Below are 23951 nucleotides of genomic sequence, written 5' to 3'. Positions count from 1 at the left end.
GTTTGTTTGTATAATGTTGCAAAGATCGAGAATGGGAGGGCCCTCGTCCAGGCGCTCATCATATTACAAATCATAGCACTCCTCTGCCGTGTCCCTCTCCTGGCAGGTCTAAGAATCAGCAGGAGGCAGATTTAAAGCAACATATATTTTAAACGAAGGACACTGAACTGTCTGCTAAATCTGTATGGGCAGCTGTGCATCTGTTCACACAGATGTGTATGTAAACTTCCTGCTCCATCCTTTTACCCAGGACCATCTGTGCCAACTCCCACAGCTCAACAGGTTCAAGAGGTTCCTGCTATGGCTCTAGACAGGTCAAGTGTAAGCATGCAGGTGAAAATCCTGCTGGAAATACAAGAAAAATTATTGTGGCCCTTCATCTCAGCATGTCACTGGAGCCACACGAGTGAGTGGCAGACAGAGGTGGCAGAGCAGGTACAAAGAGGGCTGGGGCACAGCCAGACACGTTATCTCCTGAGCTCACATCACAGGTAGTTCAAAGACCTAAAAAGATCTGCTGGAAAAGCAGGAAACTCCCATCACAGACAGAGCAGTCCAAGCCTGCAGTGCAGTACCTGAAAGTTGCCGAGTAGGGTCATCCCAAAAGAGGCCAAGCACAATGCCACCAAGCCGCTGACGTTCAGCCAAGGGTTTAGCACCTTTGGCTTCAGCTGAATGAAGCGCAGGACAGCCACGACAAGCGCTGAGAAGGAAACAGAATGCAAGGTGTGTCATTAGGTAGAACCTGCTGCAGTAAAGAGCTGGCTGGGGGCTCACAGATCCCTCCCCATCTCTGTACCCAGAGGGCAGAGTTCACTGCAGGCCAGCTATCTTAGTGCTTCTGCATGGTCCCCTCCCGCTTAGTCAGGGACGAGACTAAAACCAGGGGGCATTTCTCTTGTAGTCTGGTTACACTGAGCTCCAGGCTTCCCGTTGTCATGATGTTTTCTCTAGGAGCTGGGTTCCAAATTTTCTGGGGGAAAGAACACCTTCCTGTTTGCCTGTGAAGCTCTCAGCACATAGTCTATCACATAGACACCATGCATTCATTTTGTGGCAGCTGGGCTTCCACTGTTTCACTCCACTGTCAAGCTCTCCTGGGGGAGGTATGTCAAACCCCACTTGTATTAAAAACATATGAATGGCACACACATATTTCTGCAGGTTTTACCATAATGCCCACTGCCTCCTCTCCTCCTTTGGAACAAGTTTTGTTGCCACGAACATAAGCCAAAATACTGCACTAATTTTCCATGAAGAACAGAACAACAGTCCTTCTAAGTTACAATTACCCCAAGTGCTATATGATACATGATAGATACGATACATGATATATCATATGATATTACATAACCCCACAAGATACTAAAATTGTATATTCTTCCCCTCCATAGGGAATGCTGCATGGAACAACACAGAAAGCCAGGCAAACAGTTGGCCTTCAGAGGGGATTAAAACCAGACCACTAAAAAGCTATTTAATTGAACAGGTAAATTTCCTGGTTGCTGTCAAACACCTTCTCATGCTCATGCTCAAACTGATAGCATGCAGGTCATATTGTTGTAAATGGTTTGCCTTAGCGAATTAGATCTGTATTTTCCACAAAACCCCTGGTATAATACCAAAAACATGGTTTAGGAAAATAAGAGCACTGTAAGTGAAAAATACCCACTTTTGTGCAAACTGTAAATGACGTTTCAATTTACTCTCTTACAATTTTCTCTAGTAAGTCAATCCACTCCAAATCCTTGAAAACAAGAGAACTCTGTTCTTCTAAAAATGGGGATTTCTTTTTTTCATCCCCAGCTAATTGTCAGGGACAGCCACCCTGTGACTACTTGAGCTCACATGCAGGAACTTTTTCATTTCTATTCTACAGTACAGAATCCTGAGATTATGTGATCTTTTTCTAAAACTCGGTGGGAATTACAAAAGGGATTTTAAAGCATTTTGTGCAAAAAATGCCATTCTCAATTTCAGTAATTCCTACATTTCTAGTAGGTTTCTGTAGTTTTTCTCTCCTATAGCTTTGACATAACTAAAGTGGCCAGAGGTACAAGCTAAAAGCAGCTCTCAGAAGCACACAAATACAGAGTCAGAGGAAAGTCTGACTTCATCCACAAAGCAGAGATTAGAATAAAAGAGACTATTTCTGTCAGAAGGGATCCACAACAATCATCTCATCCTACTGATGACAAATTAAGGGCTGACCAAAAGTTAAAGCATATTATTAAAAGGCACTCTCCAGATGCTTCTTAAACAATGACAGGCTTGAGGCATCGAGCACTTCACTAGGAATCCTGTTCCAGTGTTTGACTACTCTCTCAGTAGAGAAAGGTTCAGTCTAAACTCCCCCTGATGCATCTTTGAATCATTCCATTGTGCTCTGTCACTGGATCCCGGGGAGAAGAGATCAGCACCTCTCTCTCTCTGTCCCCTCCTCAGGAAGCTTGAGAGAGCAACGAGGTTGCCCCTCAGCCTCTTTGTCTCCAAACTAGACAAACCCAAAGTTCCTCATAGGACATTCCTTCCAGACTTTCCACCAGCTTTGTTACCCTCCTCTGGGTACATTCAAGGACCTTCACGGCCTTCCTAAGTTGTGGGGCCCAGAACTGCACATGGTATTTAAGGTAAGGCTGCACCAATGCTGAGGACAGTGGGATAATCACCTCTTTTGAGGGGCTGATTGTGTTGTGTTTGATGCACCCCGGGATGGGGTTTGCCCTTTTGGCTACTGGGGCACACACTTCTGACTCACACTGAGCTGCTGCTGACCAGCATCTCAGATCCCTTTCTGCAGGGCTGCTCTCCAGCCCTCCTCTCCCTATTTAGACTTGAGCCCAGAGTTACTCCAACCTAGGTGGAGGATGGAGATTTGGACTTGTTAAATTTCATCCCATTAATCATTGCCCATTGTTCCAGTCATTTAGATCCTTCTGAAAGGCATCTTGTTCCTCAAGAGAGTCAACAGGACATCCTTGTTTGGTATCATCAGCAAACTTGCTAATGGTGCCTTCACCTCCTGCATCCAGATTGTTGACAAAAATATTGAACAGAACTGGCCCTAGTGATTGCATTATTCTTTAAACACGTCCAGATAATCTCCATAATTTTTCCAGGAACTGAGGTTAGACTAACAGGTCTGTAGTTCCCCAAGTCTTCCCTCATGCCCTTCTTGTAGACTGGAATAACACTGGCTGGCTTTCAGTTGGCAGAGACCTCCCCAGACTCCCAAGACCTTTGGTAGATGATTGAGAGGGGCCCTGCCAAAACATCCATTAGCTCCTTCAGGACTCCAGGATGAATCCCATCAGGACCAAGGGACTTGTGAGCATTCAGCTGGTCCCTTACAATTCCAGTGCCCACAAATGGAAAATCACTGCTCCCACACTTGTGGTCCTCTGATTCAGGGGACTGGGCAGCCCAAGGTCCATCAGCATTACTAAAGACTGAGGCAAAAAAAAAGGCATTGAATACCTCCACTTCTTCTTCATCCCTATTAGTCAAGTTACAAGTCTTCAACAAGTATCCATCCAATATTTTCCTTAGATCTCCTTTTGCCACTGATACACTTACAAGTACCCTTCTTGTTGTCTGAAACTACTCTGGCCAGTTTCAAATCTAATTGAGCTTTTCCCATCTTCTCCCTGCACATACAACCCACAGCTCTGCAATCTTCCTGTGAAGCCTGACCTTCCTTCCACAGATCATACACTGGCTTTTTCCTCTTGAGTACCACAAGGAGTTCCCTGCTCAGCCAAGCTGTTTTTCTGCCCCACTTCTTGACCGCAATTCCATACAGTGGGATTGCCTGCCCTTGTGCTTCTAAAAGGAGGTTCTTAAAGACTGACCAGCAACTGTGGAGCCCTAAGACCTCAAAAGCATATTCCCAGGGTATTTAGAGGGACCACTCTCTTGTCCTTTTTTCTCATTACAGCAAAAATTCTAAACCATTTCATGATCACCATGCCCAAGGCAGTCACCTACCATCTCATCTCCCACGACACATTGCAGTCTGGAGGTTATATTTCCCTCGTTATATTTCTTTTTTGCCATGGGAAGAAGCAGCAATGAAAGTGTACAGTTTAAAAGATTTCACACCATCACATTCCAGAACAGTATGTATGGGATATTACTTATGTTTCACTGACTCTTAAACCGAGAAAGAAACATTCCACTGGTGGTTCCTACCTAGAAATGCCGCCATGTTCATGACTTGGCTAAACACACAGCTTGCAGGAGGTGCATCACCTGCAATACTTGAAAATATAAAGTGTGTCATTGTAACTCATAAATAACAACCATTAATCAGAACAGTAACTGGAAGAAAATAATTCACTTACCTTATATAAGGTGGTCTTTTGGGACCAGGTTTCCTAAGAGACATAGGCATAGGAATAAAGATTCAAGGTTTTCTTTTCCATTTAGCTTTAATTGTTTTATTATTTTAAAGAAACAAGTGATTGAACATAAAGCCACAACCAGCTCTTACCTGTCTGGTACATTTAGTGGGAGAATTTTATTATCTTCCACTGCTATAAAGTACCTGTCAAAAAGAAAGAAAAAAAAGATATGAAAGTAGTGTAAAACCTCATCCTGGCTTTCATTCCAAATATCACCCAAACAATACATTAAGTGTCTCAAAGCTCCCTGGTAGGATCTGCTGGAGGCAGCCTGTGCTTCTCTCTGCTCAAGCAAGCAGTTTTGCTTATTTCCCAGCCTAGCTATGTGCCTTCCTTTGTGTTGCATCTGGTTTGCAGGTCAGGTAGACAAACAGGGTCAGTGAACTGAGCTGCCTTAAAAATAACCAGCCAAGGCAATGTTTTCAATTTTAATTTGAATAATTTGATTCATCAAGTTTACCATGGTCCTCCTTCCACAAAAGCTGTTTTAATACGGAGGGGATGGGACAAGAAAAACAACAAGAAATAAAGGTCAGACAAAAGGCTTAAGCTGCCCCTGCTGCTGAAAAACAACATCCACAGACCATGGCCAAAGCCACATCTTATAACATAAATGCTTCTCACGCTGAGCATAGCTGCTAATCACACATTTATTGCTCTCAAATTCATGCTGCAGTCATCTGCCTGCATGCTTGGAGAGAGTCCAGCTCAGGGAAATGCATGTCTTGTGTGCATTTTGGTAAGAAGCGTTAGGGAGAAAGTGAGGCGTCAGCATTAAGCTGCTGGCAGGTTCAGTGCAGTGCTGGATGCTGCAGATTTCGAGTTTCCACCCCAAAGCAGGGCCTAAGTGTTTCTCCAAGAGGTCTGCTGAGTCATTCAAAGACAACATGTTTAAAGGGAATATTTGCATTTTTGTCTATCCCATTTCAGGCAGCTCCCAGGAACATGTGCCAGGAAGAAGGCAAGCTCAGAAGCTTGGCCTGGAGAGCATAGAAACTCAGAGATAAAAATGTGATCCTCCAAGCCATGAACTGGCACAGACTGGCCCCTGCCCCTGTCGTGTGCTTTCTCAGCCCCACAGCAACTTCAGGACACAGCATCCCCAAAAGACTCTCTGTACGGAGACGCAGCCCACACCTCAGTGGTACTTTTGACTGCCCCAGCCTGACTTGCTCTCCCAAAAAAACCATCAGGAGAAAACTTACACTATCCATAATCCAGCTGATGTAAACAGGGTAAAGACAAGAGGTAAAAACATCCACACGCTGCATTTCTTCCCATCCATACCTGCTAGAAACAAAGAACAACGTAAAAACAAAAGAAAGGAGAGGGCAGAGGTACCCACCCACCTTGGCCCCCCTCGTTTGAAAGCACAAAGAGCATCCACACAGAAGGTGACAAAGCATCAAGTTCCTAATGGCCACTGCAAACCTTTCACACTGTCACTACCGGCATAAGGGGTTAAGCTGCTGCACACAGGCAGCATCATCCACAGGGTGCATAAAAACCAGGGCACAAACAGCCTGGGGCTGTGGAGCAGGAGACTTTTCAGACACACCTACAGAATTTGAGCGGGTTTTCAAAGTATTTTTCCTGAGCATTTTGCACAAGGTGACACCACAAGACCCGCAGCCCTAACTCCCTACTACTTCCCACCGGCACGAGGCAAAGCAGCCTCCTACCCAGGATCATTACCAATTCCACACGCTGCCCCAGCAAAGCCCGCAGCACGAGGAGAGAAGGATGCACGTGCTGTGTCATAACCTCACAAAGCACACGACCGGCTCCCATCCTGGCCACAGCAATCAGCCAAAAATAGTGTTTGGCCACACCCAGAGCGGAGCCAAGCTGATTGCCGGCACCCAGAGCGCTGTCAGGAGTCAGGATGAGGCGTTACAACTGGATGCAGGCACTGTGAAATCCTGCATGTGGCGTAAGGATGCTGCGTACACCACCTCCCGAGGAAGCATCTGTCCTCCAGGCAAGATCACACTGGGTGAGCATCTGGAATGCCAGGGCTGTTCCTGTAATATGTGCCATTCAGAAATGCTGCTTCGTTGCTGTGCTGCAGGCACGGAGAGTCCTGTCTCCCTGTGAGTCCTCTGACAACGGATCAAGTATTTCCTTATGTTCTGTCCTCCCCCATACATGTCCCTCCCAGCACTGGCACAGCCAAGAGACACAGAGAGTGAACAGCACGAGGCTCACGGCTCCAGCACCTGCTTTACTTTCCCCAGAGCAGCAGTACCTGTGCCCCTGCACTCTGCTTCCCTCCCACAGCCTGCTGCAGGGCAGGCATTTCCTGGGGTCACCAAGACCCACATGGGACAGTGAGGCACCCTGGAGTGCCAGGGCAGCTTGGAGATGATGGCCTTTCGCTAAAGCCTGCTTGTATTTGCAGCTTAATTACCTCATCCAGGTAAAAGGTCCTTAAAGCAATGACTCTCCCCTTTGCCCCAGAGAAGAAAGTGCCCACACCTTTGTCCTCCTCCTCTCAGCTGCCCTGGCCTTCCTATATCTGCAGCACAGGAGCCATGGTCTTTCTGGGCTGCTGCCTTGCTCTCTCCCCACTGTGAAGACCCACAGAAGAGAGTAAGCACCCCCACCATGCCACAGCAGCTCCCAGCTCACTGCTCCCCCAAGACAGCCCCACCTGCAAAGGCAATGCTGGCTCGACTGCTCAGGGCCCCAGACACCAACTCCCTCTCTGCCTCATAGTGACAGAGGCTGAAGGAATAGAGGTGACGCTCCCCACACCCTTTAGAAGGCATGGCAGCCTCACACTTGCCTCTATAGGTCAGCTGTCTTGTTCTCCCTGCAAATTGCCTAACAGGTGTACAAAACAACACCCTGGCAGTACCCTGAGTCACACCACACTTGCACAAAACCATGAGGCCGTGATTTGGTGCTGCCTGTATGGATAGCCTCGAGTGAGGCTGAATTCCAAACCTCAAAACACAGAACAGCAATCAGATAAGGTCTCTTCCCTGACCTAGGAGCAGAGAGAACTGCAGACAGGGACTGTGAAATGATGCCAGTATTAAGTATGTCGATTTAAAAGGCAGTCAGCTCCAGTGTGCTTACAGATCTTTAGCACGGTCTAACAGATCAGAAGAAATTATCGATGAGGGGAGACTAAATTTCCACACCAACCTCACCTCTTTTCCTCTCCTCCCTCACAGGAGACACACAGCGTTTCACAGCTCTGTTCCCGGCACAGCCCCCACTGCAGCGCTTCCAACTATTCCATGAAGTGCTGCCCTTGCCTTTTCCTCCCACCGCTCACCAGCAATGCAGCAGCATCCCTTAGCTGGTGTTGGACATTACTCTGGTACTGGGAGACCCATGCCAGCAATGTCAAAGTCCGCTTCCAGTTGGCACCTGCCTCACCTGTGTCCCTGATGGATCCTGGCAGCACAGTGCCCAAGTGCCAGTGCCCCACACAAGAGAGGCATAATTGTATCCAAGTTCCCCACTCCTGCCTTGGCTGAAGGAAGCAGGTAGGTAACATCACTTCCAGTTACAGCCCATATTTCCTCTGCAAGGTAACTACTGCCATCGATTCTCCTCTTCTCTCTGGTGGTGGCTGGACTAAGCTAAGGTAACACAAATCTTTCAGGTCAGGAGATGGCACATCTTATTGTTTACCCTTCCCCTTTGGAAAGGTACAAAAGATTCATTTACGCAATAAAAGCAAATAGCAGCCATAACACCTGGCTTCATTAATGGGTTGCCACAGCTCCTCCACCTTCCAGCTTGCCTCCAAGCCAAAAAACAGCAGCCTTCACAAGCTATTTCAGCATTGTCTGTCATGCAGAGAGGCAGGTGGCACGGGACTTTTCCCTCAGGTGGAGCAGCGAGGCAGCACATAGGGACAAGGACTCCACACCAGAACGAAGTGGGGAAATATGAAAATACTGTCCAGATAACCATTACTCTGTGCTGAGCTCTAAAATGGAGCAAGGCCAGGACTAGTGCCCAACCTCATCAAAGTCAGAGCAACACGGATACAAATCCACTCCCTTGGAAAAGAGCCCTGTGTTTAATATTCACTGTGCCACACAGAGTCCCCTTCCATCAACCACTAACAGAAAATGACATCTGAAATCATCGCATATTAAATGAATGATCAGCACAGAGCACAGTGTCCTGATGGGAAGCCAGGTCCATAGTTTAGAGGAACACATTCATTTCAGCCAGTTAAAAGGAACCACCTGGAGAAACAGCCCCTCCAGCACACACCTCATCACAGCCGGCTGGTTTGCACTGAGGAGAGAGGACAGCACTCCCAGGGAGAACAAGGACCTGTGTAGAGCCAGGTCTTCACCAGAGCTCAGTGAACACCTTTCAGTGCTGGCCATTGGCACAGCCCAAACGTGCTTGAATATGTTTTAGCATCCCCATGTCGGCAGAGGATGGTTTAAAACCAGGGCTCAGCTCCTGCAAATTTCTCATTTACTCCCTGCTGTGCTACTCAGGTGCCAGGAACAAGATTACACATAACCTCAACTTCCTCCAAAGGAGAAACCTTGGCATGTGCCAAACCTGCCCAGCTTTGCATTAGTGTTCAGCAGATATCATTCTCAGCAGTTGCCTTTGGGTTAACCTGTCCTTTTCAGGGATGTTCCCAGTGTTTGTGTCTTCGAGCTGGGAGACCTCCATGCAGACTAAGACCAGCACCTCTAACAGCAGCCAGGGACAAGAGAATGAGGAACCCAAGCATCAGCCTCCTCTGCAACACCACAGCAAATGGTTTAGGCAAAGTAAAATGCCAAGAGCAATAGGAAAAATAGCCTAAATTCTTTGTGGGAAATGTAGAAACAAATTCTTTGACAGTTAATTGCTCCACGGGGATGACATAAAGCCAACCTTCCTCTCCACAGCTCTGTTTTGCATTGTTGACATGACCAGTGATGCCAAATTTGAGCAGTCAACTCCAGCTGGCAATAACAGCCATCTCTGCCAGCCCATGTTTTCCCAAATAAACACACTGTGACCAAGAGGCAGTTGATAATTGCCCACACCCATTTTCTTCCATTTTTAAGGCTTGCACAGGAAGGCCTTCAGCAACAGAAATCCCTCATGCTGTAATGGATTCACAAGACTAATAAAAATGTTTTCAACTTCACAGCTGACCCCAGCCAGAATTAGCCCACCTCCTCAAAAGCTCACACTGTGGTTTTCCAGTCCCTCCTGACACATGCTCTCACACCAGCATTGCAAAAACCCTGTTGAGGTGCACTCCTGATGCCAGCTAACATGGATCAGAGTCCAGAATTGCAAAGGGTTTCACATTAGCACGGCCCCGTGTTTGTCTTGAGAATTTCTCTTAATGCAGGCTTACTCCCTTATCTCCAATTCCATTTTTATGTCTAAATCTGCTCAGACTGTCAGCTGTTTGCTCTGCTTATATTACCATTGCCCCACTACGCACCCTCAACCAATTAAGCTTCCATTCCTCTAATGTACACACTTCAATTACAGCAGGCAGCTCACCAAACATATACCGCTGCTTGATCAAGGTTCATTTAATGTGGACATCTTAATTTCATCTGCCAAGCAAAGTTACAGGCTCTTCCTGAAGCTGCTAGAGAACACGAATGTAAGGAAGGACAAAATTACCATATTAACGTACATCTTTTTTAAGACTAAAGCATCCAGATGCATTTCAAATGCATAATAAGCCAGAGCAACTCTCCTGCATTTCGTAGCACAAGGCCACCGAGTTATTTCAGAGAATAGATACGAAGCCAGAAGCACTGGGAGAAGGAGGACACTGTTCAAAACATAGAGCAAGTCATAAAGAATTGCTGCCAGTCAGGAACAGTCAAAGGGGAACAAACACAATTTGTCTTTTGGGGGAGCCCACTATAGCTCTCTGTTGCTTTTGAAAGCAAAAATAACCACAGTCACTTGATACCTAATCACTGTAAGTGAGTGGATACAAACCAGCACATTACATAACCTGCCACCCACAAGTCACAAATGGCAACATAACAAAGCAGAGCATTTTCAGGTTTATCTCAAGGTTCGAAGCGTGAGCACACAATGAGAGAGATAAGACGTGACAGAGTCTTGTAAATACGTAACAAAATGGTGGGGTAACAGGAAAAGAAGTGATCCCCTCTGTCAGCAGGGTATGACGTTCTGCTTGCTCCGGGTACCCGCCTACCGTCTCACGGATGTGCAGAAGTGCCATTTTCATTTATTCATATGAGAGGAATGGGAAAAGGTAAAGACATCTCTGGGTTGTGCACGGGGGAAGCAGGAGATGCTTCAGTAACCCTGCAACGATGTTGAGAGGCAATGCTTTCACCCACGGCAACATCCGTGCATGTTTCTTGTCTCGTCTCACACACTGAATGCGCTCAGCGTGCTAATGAAATGCCCTGGCCAACATAAACCTATTGGACATAGGAAATGGAACCTTCTAGCCACCAAAAAGCAGGGGGCAGAAAAGGACATATTATTATCCACTTGCCCATATCGCCCCTCCAGGTTTCCCCCAGGTAGCTGTCTCCTGCAGTTGCATACAGTTAATTTGTTATCAATTCTCTAAATACATATATACTTACATATAGATATATATATCCTGAGTGCCTTGGTAAGAAGACCATGTGACTGACAGATTGTCCAACCCAGAGATACTCCTGCAGCACTGCTGGGTCCCTACTGTCCTTCAAGAAGTGCCCTCAGTATTCTGCTTCCTGCTGCCACACATGAGTACTTACAGGCCATTTAGCAACCAGTGTTGAACTGCTGTGTTACAGGCAGAGACATCGACTGTGGACTCTTCTGGGCTGGCTCTGCCCTTCTCGCATCTGGCGTTGTACAGACCAGGCTCACCCCGCTTCAAGGTCACGTTCCTGGATGTCATAAAAGAAAAATTAACATAATTTGCCACCGGAGGACCAAAGGGTTCTGCAGGCTTTGACAGCGCTGTGCTCTGACCCATGCACCTACATCAGCCCACACTGACTTCCATGAGGTCCCACTCATCCCATGAGCAGGGCTCAGGCAGTCGTGGCCCTTAGCCTGCAAACAGGCCAAAGGAGGCAGAGGCAGGAGCTGGGTAAGGCAGAAGGTACACATCCAGTTCAGATGGAATGAGCTGGGTCAGCAGACAGTGAAACCAGCCGGGAGCAGCCAGGGTGAGCTGAGGAGCACTACATTTTGCAGGTGCTGTGTGTCTGCTTGCCCCAGGGATCCCATTCTGCCTGGGAGCATCCACTGCAAGATTCAGCCATTCTGGCTCCTCATGACCTCAGGGGCTGCACAAGTCAGGTGGCAACCAGTCCCCCGTGAGTGCTCCCAGCATGTGTTGGACTGCCCACATCCCAGGGCAGATGTTACTTACCACCTCTCCAAGGGCAGATATTGAGGAATACACACAGTGCCAGCAGCTCAGTGTGCAGCTGCAGTGAGAGCTGCAGGTTGTGCCCTGGGTGGGGGGAATGGTTGGAGCCCCAGACAAGGGGCTGTGACCTGGCACCAACCCTTTGCCTGACAAATGGCACAGGGACCTGTGGTGCTGGCCAGGGATGGCCAGTCAGCCAGAGACTCTGTAGGTTCCAAATAAACAGTGAGAAGACCCCAGACTAAATATCACAATTGGAACAGGCTCACAGCTATTACTGCAGAATGATTCAATTCTTTAAAGGATCCAGAGATCTGGGACTACGCTATGGGAAACTTGGGGTCCAGGCAGTGAGGAAAAACTGTCAGACTGCCTGAGTGTGGGGTGTGTAGGGAGTCAAGCAAGACATCCATTGGGTCACTGGAACTGCCCACTGTGAAGGGGCTTCGTTCCCAGCACTGAAAATCTCAGGTGGTGGGAGTGTGACTGCCAGAGTGGCTCCTGGATGGTTGGACAGGAAAGTTTCCCTAATACAGAGATGCTCAAGACTGGGCTGCTTTCACCAGACTTCTAAGACGCAAAGAAAGTCTCTAGCAGAGTCTCAACAAAGACCAAACCCCATAGTCTCTCATCACTGCCACCACAAGGGCATATTTTCCCCTTGCCCAATCCTTTTGTTTGGGATGTTTATGAGAACAGCACTTACCCCAAAGTCTCAGCCAAATCCCAAAGTGAAGAGTTGATGGAAAATGAGGAGGACTATTTATCTCCTCAAAAAAATTAAAGACAGCAAAGCTCTCCCTGCTTCAGCTATGCAGTGAAGAAAGAGTCTCTGAAACTGTCTCACTGCTCTACAAGTAATACACAAATGCAGGCTGATGTTATGGCAAAGCCCACAAAGTCAGAGGCACTGTGCAGTCTGTCCAGTGATCATCCTCCACCTCAGCCACCCCAATCTAATGGCCATTGTCTGAACTAGCAACAAGCACAATGAGTGTTTCTTGTCCCCTAAAGTACAGAGATCTTGTCAGTGTATTAATAGATTGATAGAGGTGTTTTATTTGCTCCCGAGTTCCAAAAACCACAAACACCTTAAAGCGTTTTCAATCTGCCCAAGCAAGCAAAGCCAAGACACACATTACACCAGAAGGGGATAGGAAGCCTGCCCAAAAAGTTTGTCCCATTATCAGGAAAAAAATGTAAGTGTTGGGAGTGGCAAAGAACACTCAACAGGGAGGTGAAACCTGGCAAAGAAAGAGACAGATATGTCATGTTGACTTACAGATAGCTTTGAAGGTAAGGAAAGACACACTAAGCCCAGGGGAACAGCCTTCGCAGAACGCTATTCCTGATCATATTGTCTCCTTTTCCAGTTTATGGATGAGAGACTACAGGCCCTGGAAGCCCAAAACAGTTCCAGGTTTCCCTGCCTTTTCTACCCTGCCACTGTTTTTTCCCCCCAACAAACACAAGACATACACTCAAGCTACACAGCTTCCCACGGAGTGTAAGAAGGGCTTTTCCCACCTGTTTACTTTGTCTTCCACCTCTCTTGTCTCTTGTACTCTTCTTCTGTTCACCTTTTGGAAGCACAAGCTCCTTTCTCCACTGCAGTTTGCAGCTCTATGCTTTTCAAGAGATGTTCACTGTCCCCAAAGGAGCATTTCCTTCGGTAAATGCCAGTCGGTCCGCACTTGTCATGGGGAAAACACCCAAGGCCTGTGAGCTTTTAGGGAGTGTGGCATAACACACCAAGCTTTCTCAGGACAGTTTTCCCTCACCAGCCTCTTCAGCCTGAGGACTCATGTCTCCTCCACAAAAAAAGAGGTCCTCTTCTCCTTGTATTAACCACCAAAGCCTCTGAGAAGCAGCCATGAGATGATGGGTCAGGGGGTGAGCTACAAGGAATGGATGCACAGTACCCATGACCTGGCTTTTGTCATTACTCTAAAGTAGCCCTCTCTGGCATAGAGATTGTCATGGGTACAAACCACCATGTCAGTCTTTTGACTCTGTTTAGACCTGTGGAAATCATTTGCCCTGAGACAAGTACAAGGTAAGCAATCATACATAGGCATTTTTGTGGTGTTCACCACTGCCTCGCCAGCGTTCCTCATTTGTAGGAATTAGTAACATTTGCTTACCAGTGTCCCAAGCTGCTGCAACCAGAAATTGCTGCTTGTAGGGTGCTTGGATGAGCTATAGGAGGAAGGTGACATACAGCCTTTCACTTCATGCAAACCTGTTGCAAACACAACAGACAGAGGGGACCAGGGAACAGCTTCCACCTGTTAAACAGTGGCCAAGCCTGCAAGCCTGCGTGACCAGCCTCTCCATCACATCCGGAGGGCTTAAAACTTTTCATGTCTGTTGAAATATATTCAGAGCCAGACTTTTCCATGGCACAGGAGACCACAACAAACCACCTCTAAGAGTGTTCAGCTGGGCCAAGACCGCACTGGAGAGGCTCTCCCTGACAAAGCTGTGGCCATCCTCAGTGGCTTGGCCAGGCAGAGGCCTCTCCTGCAGTCCTGTGGTACCAAAACTGAAGGGCCACTGGCTCTTCTGGCTCAGGCAGTCACCACTAGTAAACCCAGCGGCTCCTGATGGGAAGCAGGAAATCAGACAGGTCCCTAATTACCTGGATCTGCCCGAGATTAGGAAATCAAGGGGAGGATGCTGGGCACTCCCCCCACCACTGCAGCAGACCAGCCCAGATCATCCCTGCTTTTGCTTCCTTCCCTCTGCTACCCACGGGACAGGCAGCCCAGACCTCTCCTAATGGCACCAGGGAGCACCTCAGCCTCTCCTCCCACCAGACCTGCCCAGTATGCCACCAGTTCCACAGGGACAGGTGAGCATAGCTCAGCAGCTCCTGGTGCTGGGGAGGAGGCCTCTGCTCTTGTGTGCGGTGGGCAGGGTGGAGGGAAGGCTTCCCTCCTGTCCTGCACACAGGAGCAGCTCTCCCAGAGGGAGCCAGGTCTGCATGCCTGCCCATGGCAAACACTTCTCAGCTGAGCAAACAGCACTCATACAGGGAGACTGCTGCTCTGGTAGGCACCTCTCACCTGCAGGCATGACCATCCAGAGGTAACCTCAGCATAAAATATTTGCATTATCCCTCACACAAGGTATAATAATCTATAGCCCTTTTAACGCTTCCTTTCATGGTTTTTGAAGCTTCATCACTCTTCTTTTCCTCTCCTCCCATTTCGATCCACCTTTCTCTCCCCACCTGTCCACAACATGTTTTGCTTCCTTTTCACTCTCACCCTGCCTTCATCCCTGAACCTCAGGTGATTGCTTCTGCAACCTGCAGGGACCCAAGGCGAGCGGAGCCAGGCACCTAGAGACCTTTTCAAGTCTTCTTGAGACAGCAAAAACCCACCATTATTCCCACTTTAGACAACAGGGCCAGTGAGTTGCTCACTGAGAGAAATCAGTGACCCAGAGGAGCGTGCACTCACAGAGTCCTGGTCCAAGCCTTCTACTGCACCTGCCAGCCACCCCCTGTCCCAGCGTATCCTTTCCAACATATTGCTTAGGATCTTCTCTCTCAATTCTTAGAGACTTTTCTCCATTTCTTTGCTTCCTCTTAACCTGCAATTATAGCTCATTGTTTCATCTTGGACTGCAGGATCAGGACCCTAAAGTGTCTCTGTTGGGCCAAACCACAATCTTCCAATGTCAGGCTGCCCAGAAATGGCTGGGGGAGGAGAGGAAACCATGGACATGACATTTCTTCCAAGGAAAAACAATTGACTGTGTTAGTGTTCATACGAGCACACATCCCTGCTCTGCATCTGAAAAGCAAACACTGCATCACAAAGAATCTTAAAAGGGGAAATGAAACAACTGCACTGACTTTCAGCACCCAGGCTCAGAAAATGCTGACCACTGAGCATGAAGAACCAGAAGAAAATAATTTGACTTTTAATAATCAAATCCCCTTCTTTTAGACAGTGTCATCTATTTGAGCAAGACACAACAGGCAGTCAGTGTGCCAGGATATACCTTTCACACACTGCCCTCCTCCATATTGAGTTGCTATCCATAATTAACCATATATGTGTATATTGCTATGGCATAAGGATTGTGTGAATGTTCATCAGAACATCTTTAAGGCCACTTTCACAAGAAGCTCTGTTTAAAAAGGAAAAAAAAAAAAGCAGAAGGGAAGGTTAACTCATAATTCCTGCAACCTTTCTAGCTCAAGGGCTCTGAATCAAAGGTCTGGCACAAGCATGCTGCTGTAGGGAAAAGCTAAGATCCCAAGCAACCCCATCATCACCCTGGGACATCATCACCCAGCATCTTTATGTTGCTCAGAGACAGGACCTCACCCTTCCTTCCCTGAGGGACCACAGCAGAGCCCAGTGGCCTTTCTCAAAACCTCTTCCCCTCCTGGGAATTTAGCCGGACACAGCTTGCATGTCCTGACAGGACATCCCGACAGGATCTGGGGAAGGCAGGACCTGTCCCACCCCACAACCTCAACCCAGGTGAGCTTCTCCGCAGACCCCTGTGCAGCAATCCTGGCAGCGGAGCTGCCGAGCTCTGTCACCATCACATCCCTCAGCCCCGAAGCGATGCCACAGAGAGATTCACGGGTGAGAGGGATGCCGGAATCATGACCTCGGCGATCCCTTCCACAGCTGTGTCCTTCGGGCGCTGGTCGGAGCGGCTCTAATCCTCTTACCTACCCCGTGCCTACCTGCCGTAAGCCAGCAAGCTCCAGGGCTGGCAGCACCGGGATCGCGGCTCCTCCCGCGCCCTGCAGCACCTGCGGCGCCCCCCGCCCGCCAGCCCTACCCTGCCCTGCCCTGCCCACCCTGCCCTGCCCCGGCCCCGCTCGCACCCGCTGCCCGCGGGGGAGCTCCGGCACCGCCGGGGGCGCCGGGACCGCGGCCGGGGAGGGGGCGGCTGGGCAGGGGGTGACGATTGGCGACAAGGAGGGGCGACGGCGAGACGGGAGGGGGTGTCTGGCGCTCCCAAGGGAGGCTTCCAGCCGCGGCTCCCGGGAGCGGCTCCTACCTGCGGGCGGCTCCGGCGGCGGCTCCAGCCCCGGTGGTGGAGGCGAGCGGGGGCCGGGCTGGGGCCGGGGGCCGGGCTGGGGCCGGGTCCCCGCCCCGCCTCGCCCCGCCCCGGACGGGCGGGACCGCGGCCGCCGCGGCCATCGGGGGCTGTAGTTGGTGTTGGAGGTCTTCTGTCGCTCTGACCGCCGGGTTTGGGGCGGGGGGACGCGGCCGCGGACGCCCCGGCCCTTCAGAGCATCCCCCGGGCACGGCCAAAACCAAGCCCCGTGTCCGGCCGCAGCAGCGCGGGCTGGCCGCGGGCTCTCCCTGGCGCAGCCCAGTGCGGGGGTCCCTGCGCTGTGTCCCCGTCGCTGCCCGCCCTCCCCGGCCCCGGCAGCACCTGCCCAGCCTGCGGCTCTGGGTGTGCCTTCTGCTCCAAACCCCCTGGGGCACTGAGGAGGGCTCGCCACCCTATCTCTGCAGCCTTCCCGGGAAGCGGTGCCCATTTGGATGAGTATGTTAAAAGGCCTAGAAGAAGCAGCCACCCAGTAGCAAGAGACCCCAGGAACAGCCTGGGACATGTTGTTCTCTTCCCTCTTTTTTCCTTTTCCTACCAGGTGGTGGGCTTTGTGATCTCTGTAAAGTATCTCTGCAGTCGGAACTTTGAGAGGAAACATTCCCAGCAAAACAGCTCTGCGATAACCATTTGGGACTGTTCCCTGGGGTGGAGGGATCCCTTTGCTGTCTGACCTTCATGGGATTAAGTCAACGTGAATGCTACTACTTTTTTTTCCTCTCCCTCCCCTCTCTGACAAGATGACTGATGGTATTTTTTGACAGTCTTGTTTCTTCTAAAATCCAAATAAGGCAGCACTTATTGAAAGTTTTGTCGTGGTGTTATCACTTATGAACTAACACAAAACAGATGCCTAAATCCGCGCCAGCCCCAGAAGTGAGCTGAGTTGTACATCAGCACTTTATCAGCGTTTCATATACTGCCCTTCTAGTGACCAAGCAACACTCCTTCACCCTGCAGCTTTGGCCCTCATGGCACACCCGGAGGAGTTTTCATCTCCTTGATCCCCACGAATTGAAAACCCCTCAAAGTGCTGATCCTCAGAGCAAGCACTACAACCAGCAGGCCCCCTGAGCCCTTACCAAAGTGGCTGCATCATCAAGGGAAAGGACAGACACTCTCACTGGAAGGCATGTGCTGTGTATGCTTCTTGGTGTTTTAAAGGCTGAGGGAGCTATTTTTAGAACTGAAAGAACATTCTTCCTGCTCTGGTATTTCAAATCTTGTGCTATCCTGGACTAATAAATGGTTCCTTGCAGCATTTGTGTTTTTGCAACCCCACAAAATCCAGAGATCTTGGCCAGGTTTTCCCTCTGTGTGCACCTGACACTGTCCAATGGCTCTGCCACACACAGGAGCCACAACAAGTGACTGCTGGGCAGGGCATTCCTTGGGCAAGGAGGTGCTATCAACCCCCATGTCACCAAGAGAGGCCCTAAAATCAGGTGCCTGTAAAAAAGTATGCTGGAAGTATCAGCATTAGCCACATCCCTAACAGCAAGGCTTCCTGTGATAGCAAAAGTCAAGGAAACTCGCTTTAAAAGTAACAGAGGAGAGTTGTTTGAGTCTCAGTATCCCCTGGCTTTCAGCAGCTGAGGCTGAAGAAAACCTTCTGTCAAATAGGTAAGAAGTGACAACGTGCAGCCCCAGTGATTTTGGCCAGAAAGGAAAAGGCAGCAACTAATCAGAAACTGTCTTAGTCACTTCACCTCTGCTGTCAGCCAAAGCTGGAAGGAAAACAATGCACCATATGGGATTTAAAGCAATTTCATTTTTGGTAAACTCTGAGTGTCTGAGACATTTTGTTCACAGCTTTTTTTCGAGCAGATGGTGTCCCTGTGAGTGCTGGAAAATGCACGATGCTGACAGGCCCACCGAAAACCTCTCACAAATTAAAAAATCACAGCTTAAAAAAAGGGTACAGCCTGGGGACAACAACCATGTGCTGGAGCACACCCAGTGCAGGAAGCAAGAGAGATGCAGAGAGGCATCAGCCATCAAGGGATGGTGTTACCTAGCTCCATGGAGATATTTCCTACAATCCCTTCTTCATGGGACAGCAGTCCCATGGGAGGAGCTGCCCCTCTCCTGTGAAACTCAACCTGCAGCATCCCCCTGTCAAGGGCTGTGAGGGTGCGAAGGGAGGTAGGGCACATGGGCATGTTGCTTCTGAGCTACATCCCACAATAACGCTTCCCCTGCCTCCTCACAGTAATGCTGCACGTCCCAAATCCCACTGCAAGCCCACATTGACCTGTAGAAAGAGTTTTTCCTCCCACATCTCCACCAACACTACCTTGGTAAGAAGTCGAGTAGCCATGAGTACATTCCCACCTCTTGTTTGGGGTTGCCCACCACCTGGCTTTCCCAGGGGTAGGTGTGCCAGAGGCTGGCACTGGTGTCCCTCCCTGCTAAGCCCATGACTTGGGAGACACAATTGCAGTGACACTGGTGGGCAGACGTGACAACGCTCCTGGGACGCCGTGAGCAGTGCGTGACTTCTCCTGTCCCAGCCTACACTGGGTTTTCCTGCTGGGCCACTGAGTCCCACTGGGGATGTGCCTGGCAATCTGCCTGGCCTGGAAAGCCAGCCTGCTCCAGCGCAAGCGAATGTTCACAGTTATGGCTTTGCTTTGCTGCCTGTTCATTAGTATTTCCTCCCCCTGATGCATTACAGCACGTGCACGTTCCCTGTCCAAATTCCACCACGTAAGTGCTCTTCATGGGGACTGAACTGTGTGCCATCTCACATCTGCTTTCTTCCTTCCAGGGACAGAGAAGTGGGAATTCTGAGCCTCCGTGTCTTGACATCAAGTAGCAGGATCAGGCCTTGGAGGTATTTTGCTTTTCATGTGAAAGAGAGGACTAACACAGGCCTAACCTCTGCCCTTGCAGACCTCACTCACAGCCCAGGAAGAATCAAAGCAACCTCATGCTCCCCTAGTTACAGTCCTTCCCAGACTGATATTGCCACTGAAGGCTGGCTGTGGTTATCCAGGGCTGTTTTTCTGGGGAGGAAAAGGTACACAGAGGTGAGGAAAATAGAAAAGGGAATTGCTTTGAGTTTGCTTTCATTCCTGGGAAATACATGTCTTCTGAAAAAGTATATTTACCACCTGTTTTTCATGTCCTGCTCCTTTCTGCTCCAAAGCTGGAGTGAGGCCTGGCAAGAGACGTCACCCACCCAGAAACAGGAGCAGTGAGGTTAAATAAGGCATGGGTTAAATGGGGGTAAAACTGTCAAAAACCAGTTAAAACTGCTTCTCAGTTTAAGTGTTAACCCTCGTTTCATTAGCCAGATCATCTCTTACCAAAGCCATCTGTTCTTTTATCCAGATTTTTAAATATTGTGATAGACTTCCTAACTCCAAATGCCCTGCTGATAAACAGATGCCATCTGAGCACGCGCGCCCTTGGCTTGGCTTTGAGAAGGTGTGCTAAGGGTTGCTGGAGAGGCACTCACCTGCAAAGGGCACTCTCTCACCCTAAGAAATATCCCCAGATCCCAGCCCTCCAAGATGAACTGCTCCCTCTTCCCAGCTCGCCCACATAATCCCAACTGAGTAAAATTCACCTGGATTTGGGAATGGAGCAGCAAATCGAAGAGACTCACTCCATCTAACTGCAACAAAGTGACACCATTTAAATGTCAGGAAGGGAAATGGAGCAAACGGAAAGTTACAATTTTTTTTTTTTTACAGAAAAAGAGAAGTCAGAAAAAAATTACTGCTGTGCTAGCAAATACATGGGATAAAGAGGACTTGCACTCAAGGCCCTGAGGGTGTGAACTCTGGGGAGGAAACCTTGAAGTGCCAGTGTATGCAAATCATCTGCTGCAGACTGGCATGCCTTGTCCCCAAGAGGTACATGTTCTGACCTGGCAGAAGAGCAGTCCCATATGAAGCACAGAAAATGATGTGGGGAAAAAAATTTTTTTTTTTTTTTTAAGGATAATGAGATTGTGTAAAATAATTGTTTCCTGTTATGGTGCTATAAACACTAATGGAATTGTGTCAGCCAGGAAAATTTAGTACCCCCGGTAAATACCAAGGTTAGGTATACTGTGCAGAGATGGTAGACACCATTTCACCTACATTTTTTATCTGTGCTGCTCACTGGAGCTTTTCCCCCAGGCATTTTCAAAGGCCTGCAAAAGGGGATTTTATGCTTTTACTGTTCTGCATGCAGGCTTTGCTGCTCATCTTCTTCTCTTAGGTCGTAAGATAGATCTTTAAAAATGCAGCTTGTGTGGGGCAATATCTTTACCTGCACTGAGGCCAGACCTTTGCTCCTTGCCCTTTTGCCTGTAGCCCCAGCTTGGCCATGGCTGGTGCAGGAAGGGAGGGGCAGTGGCAGAGCTCCTGGCACAAGGCTGCAAACTGCTTATCTCCCTGGAACTCACAAGTGTGGCTGTACCAAAGCCAGCAGGTCGGGGTGGGAATGGTGGCAGCTGGGGCACAGAGCGGTTGGACAGACCTGCTGGGGTCATTTGACTGCAAAACTGGGGTGGAAATTCTTTAAGCATTTTCTCAGAAAAAGCCTAAATCAGTGTTTAACTCTCCAGGGAGTGGGACAGCAGGAGATGTACTCAGTAAAAGCAGCGCACCTCGTGTGTGAGGGGTGATTGAGACAGCAAAAGCCTCCAAACCATCCAGTGGGCAACTCTGTCCATGCAGGGGCACCCCAGGAGTTTTGGATTTTCTCCCCTATTGTCCCCCTGTTTAGTGGGGCTGGTGTTGCTGGGTATGAGCCCCTGGATGCCAGAGGTTTCTGCTCCTGGGCTGGGCACAGCCTGAGTCATTGCGGGAGCCAGAGCACATGGGCACATGTTGGCAAATGCCTCCTTTCCCACTGGGCTGTGCTTTCAGTTTTGCTGTTACTTATTTTAAAATAAGATCTTAAGGGAAATTGCACCATGATTCCCAGAAACACCCCAGAAGGTGGTGAAAAGAAACCCCTGTAACACCCTGTGAGACCCTTTCTATGTAAGGGTACAGCTACAAAACAGCCTAGGAGCAAAAATATCAAGGTAATACAAGTCCAGCCTAGCCATGCTTTTGGGAGCTGATATACTGTCAACTGATAAAAATCTCTCCAAACTGAGAGACCTCCCAGCTGCAAATAACCCAAACATTGGCTTACCACAGCCCATAGGTCAGTCACCGCATTTCCAGCGTGGCATGGACTCCCAGGCTCATGTGGACACAGGAGACCTTTTAGAAGATCTTTTTTTTTTTTTTCCTGGGAGCCTCCCACACCAGCTGCTGAATGTGATACCTGAAGTCAGGCCACATTTCCCATCTGCTGGGCTTATTTCTAGAAAGCTGTGTTCTGGCTGCCAGCCAGAGGACAGCAGTCGCCTTGCACTTGCAAGCTGCAGAGACAGGGATGCAGACACCAAAGGGGCTCACCATGAAACTGCAGAGCCACTGGAGGAAGTCGGCAGAAATCCACCCCTCATGCCTCAAGAGCAGCCTCCTCTGCATCCCCACACACCTTCCCCACGCCCCCCAGCTCCAGCAATCCACTGCTTTCACCAGGTGTTTTTAAGCTGGCTCAAGGATATGGTGACCAGCCCAGAGCTGACCACCCGCCCTTTTCCCACCCCAGCTCTACAAGTGCCAAGTGAAGTTTTGGTGCTGCCGCACAGGACCCTGGCACAGCCCCCAGCCCAGTGGTGCAGAGCAGGACTGCCACCAGCTTTCCTGAGCACTGCAGCAGGGGCTGTCAGGCAGGAGATGGCACGGGAGATGTCTGCTCCACTTGGCTGCTTTTCAGGGACTGCAAACCCTGATGCATTTCTTCGGCACCAGTACTCACCCTGTCACCGCAGCACCTTTGTCAAGGTGTAACTTCAGCTCCAGTAGGTTTTGCTCACGCTTGCCTCCTGCTCCAAGGATTACCCCAACGCAGCCCAGCCCCTGTGCCCAGCTGCGGCAGAGATGGGGTTAGACAGAGCCTGGACGTTCCTCTGCAGTCAGCCACCACAACCTTGGTCTCACCCCACACTGTGGCAGTGGTGTTTGTACGCAGCCCTGAGGGGGGTGGGTTTCATCTCTGTTTGCATGGTCAAGTACACGCTGTAAATTACAGATTAAATCCTCCCTTAGCGATTGTGCCAAGTGCCAGGGCAGGCACAGCACTCCCTCGAGCCAACTCAGAGAGGAGGTGACCTGCTGCAGAAGGAGCACACGGCTCCAGAGCCAGCACCACACTTCCTAAGGGCCCTACTAGTTCTGGGAAAAGAGGTAAAACAGATGCAGTCCCTGCTGTGTGCCAAAGCTGAGAGCCTGGAAACACTCAGTGCAACACGGCAAAGCACAAACGCCTCTTGGTCCCGGTCCTAGGTGCTGTTATTCCAGATGGTTCAGCGTGCTGAGAACAGAGCTGGACACAACAGAAGATCAGGCACTCTCAGACCGTCAGGTCTTAGATGACAGTCACTGTATCCTTGGTTAAGTCCAGCCTATAGCCAGCCACTGATCCACCAGCAGTCCTTCAACACTTTTGTTACTGCTCAGAAACCACCAGCAGGGTCCTTAACTACCAGATCAGCAGGAGAGGTGCCGAAGTCCACAGAAATAAGTGCCTTACCGGGGCTTCACGACTTCCCCACATCACTGCATGCAGCTGTGAATTGATCCAGCAGCTACCCTAGGAGGTGGCTGGGACACCTCCTGCCTCCCAGAGACCCTACATCTTCTTGAGGAAGGGGACAATACACTACAGAACATGACCAAAATGATTTAAGAAAAAAAGGCAAAACAAATTATTCAAAAAGTTCAAAACAAACCCCAAACCCCCCACAAAAATCCAAACAAATAAAAAAAAAGGAAATGCATGGAAGGATTCCTTGTTTTACCAAAATTTGAAGCACCCTCTTCAGAAATCCTCTTTAGGAATCTTCTTGCAAAAGCTAGCTGACATCTTTTTTATCAACTCCACCACATGGAGAAGTTAATTTACAGAAACAGGAACTCAGGTAGTGTAAACTTTAAGATAAGGCATTTGATGGAGGAGCTTTTCCTTTTCTAAATTATGTTTATTTTCAGTTTTTCAAAACCAGGTAACTTGCCAACAGTTTCAATACCAATGTCAGA

General features: G+C 49.2%; 1 protein-coding gene across 4 annotated transcripts in view; it reads right to left on the bottom strand.

Annotated features, from left to right (window-relative positions):
* Window positions 1–22863, bottom strand: part of TMEM150C (transmembrane protein 150C) — a 29240-nt gene extending 6377 nt beyond the window's left edge. The window contains exons 1-7 of one of the 4 annotated variants that reach the window (XM_032685298.1): window positions 22672–22863; window positions 11135–11269; window positions 5609–5693; window positions 4493–4546; window positions 4344–4376; window positions 4192–4259; window positions 576–703 (exon numbers count right to left, since the gene is read on the bottom strand). In XM_032685298.1, coding sequence (XP_032541189.1) covers window positions 576–703; window positions 4192–4259; window positions 4344–4376; window positions 4493–4546; window positions 5609–5693; window positions 11135–11141 — 375 coding nt within the window. In that variant the 5' untranslated portion in view covers window positions 11142–11269; window positions 22672–22863. Of the gene's footprint in view, window positions 1–575; window positions 704–4191; window positions 4260–4343; window positions 4377–4492; window positions 4547–5608; window positions 5694–11134; window positions 11270–11760; window positions 12026–16794; window positions 16850–22671 lie in introns of those variants that run through there. The other 3 variants (XM_032685297.1, XM_032685300.1, XM_032685299.1) reach the window with 3 other exon arrangements.
* Between the last annotated feature and the right edge of the window lie 1088 nt (window positions 22864–23951).

Source organism: Chiroxiphia lanceolata, chromosome 4 (genome assembly GCF_009829145.1).
Source record: "Chiroxiphia lanceolata isolate bChiLan1 chromosome 4, bChiLan1.pri, whole genome shotgun sequence".
Taxonomy (NCBI): Eukaryota; Metazoa; Chordata; class Aves; order Passeriformes; family Pipridae; genus Chiroxiphia; species Chiroxiphia lanceolata.
The sequence above is the reverse complement of the archived record's forward strand: the minus strand, read 5'-3'. Positions and strand labels throughout refer to the sequence as shown.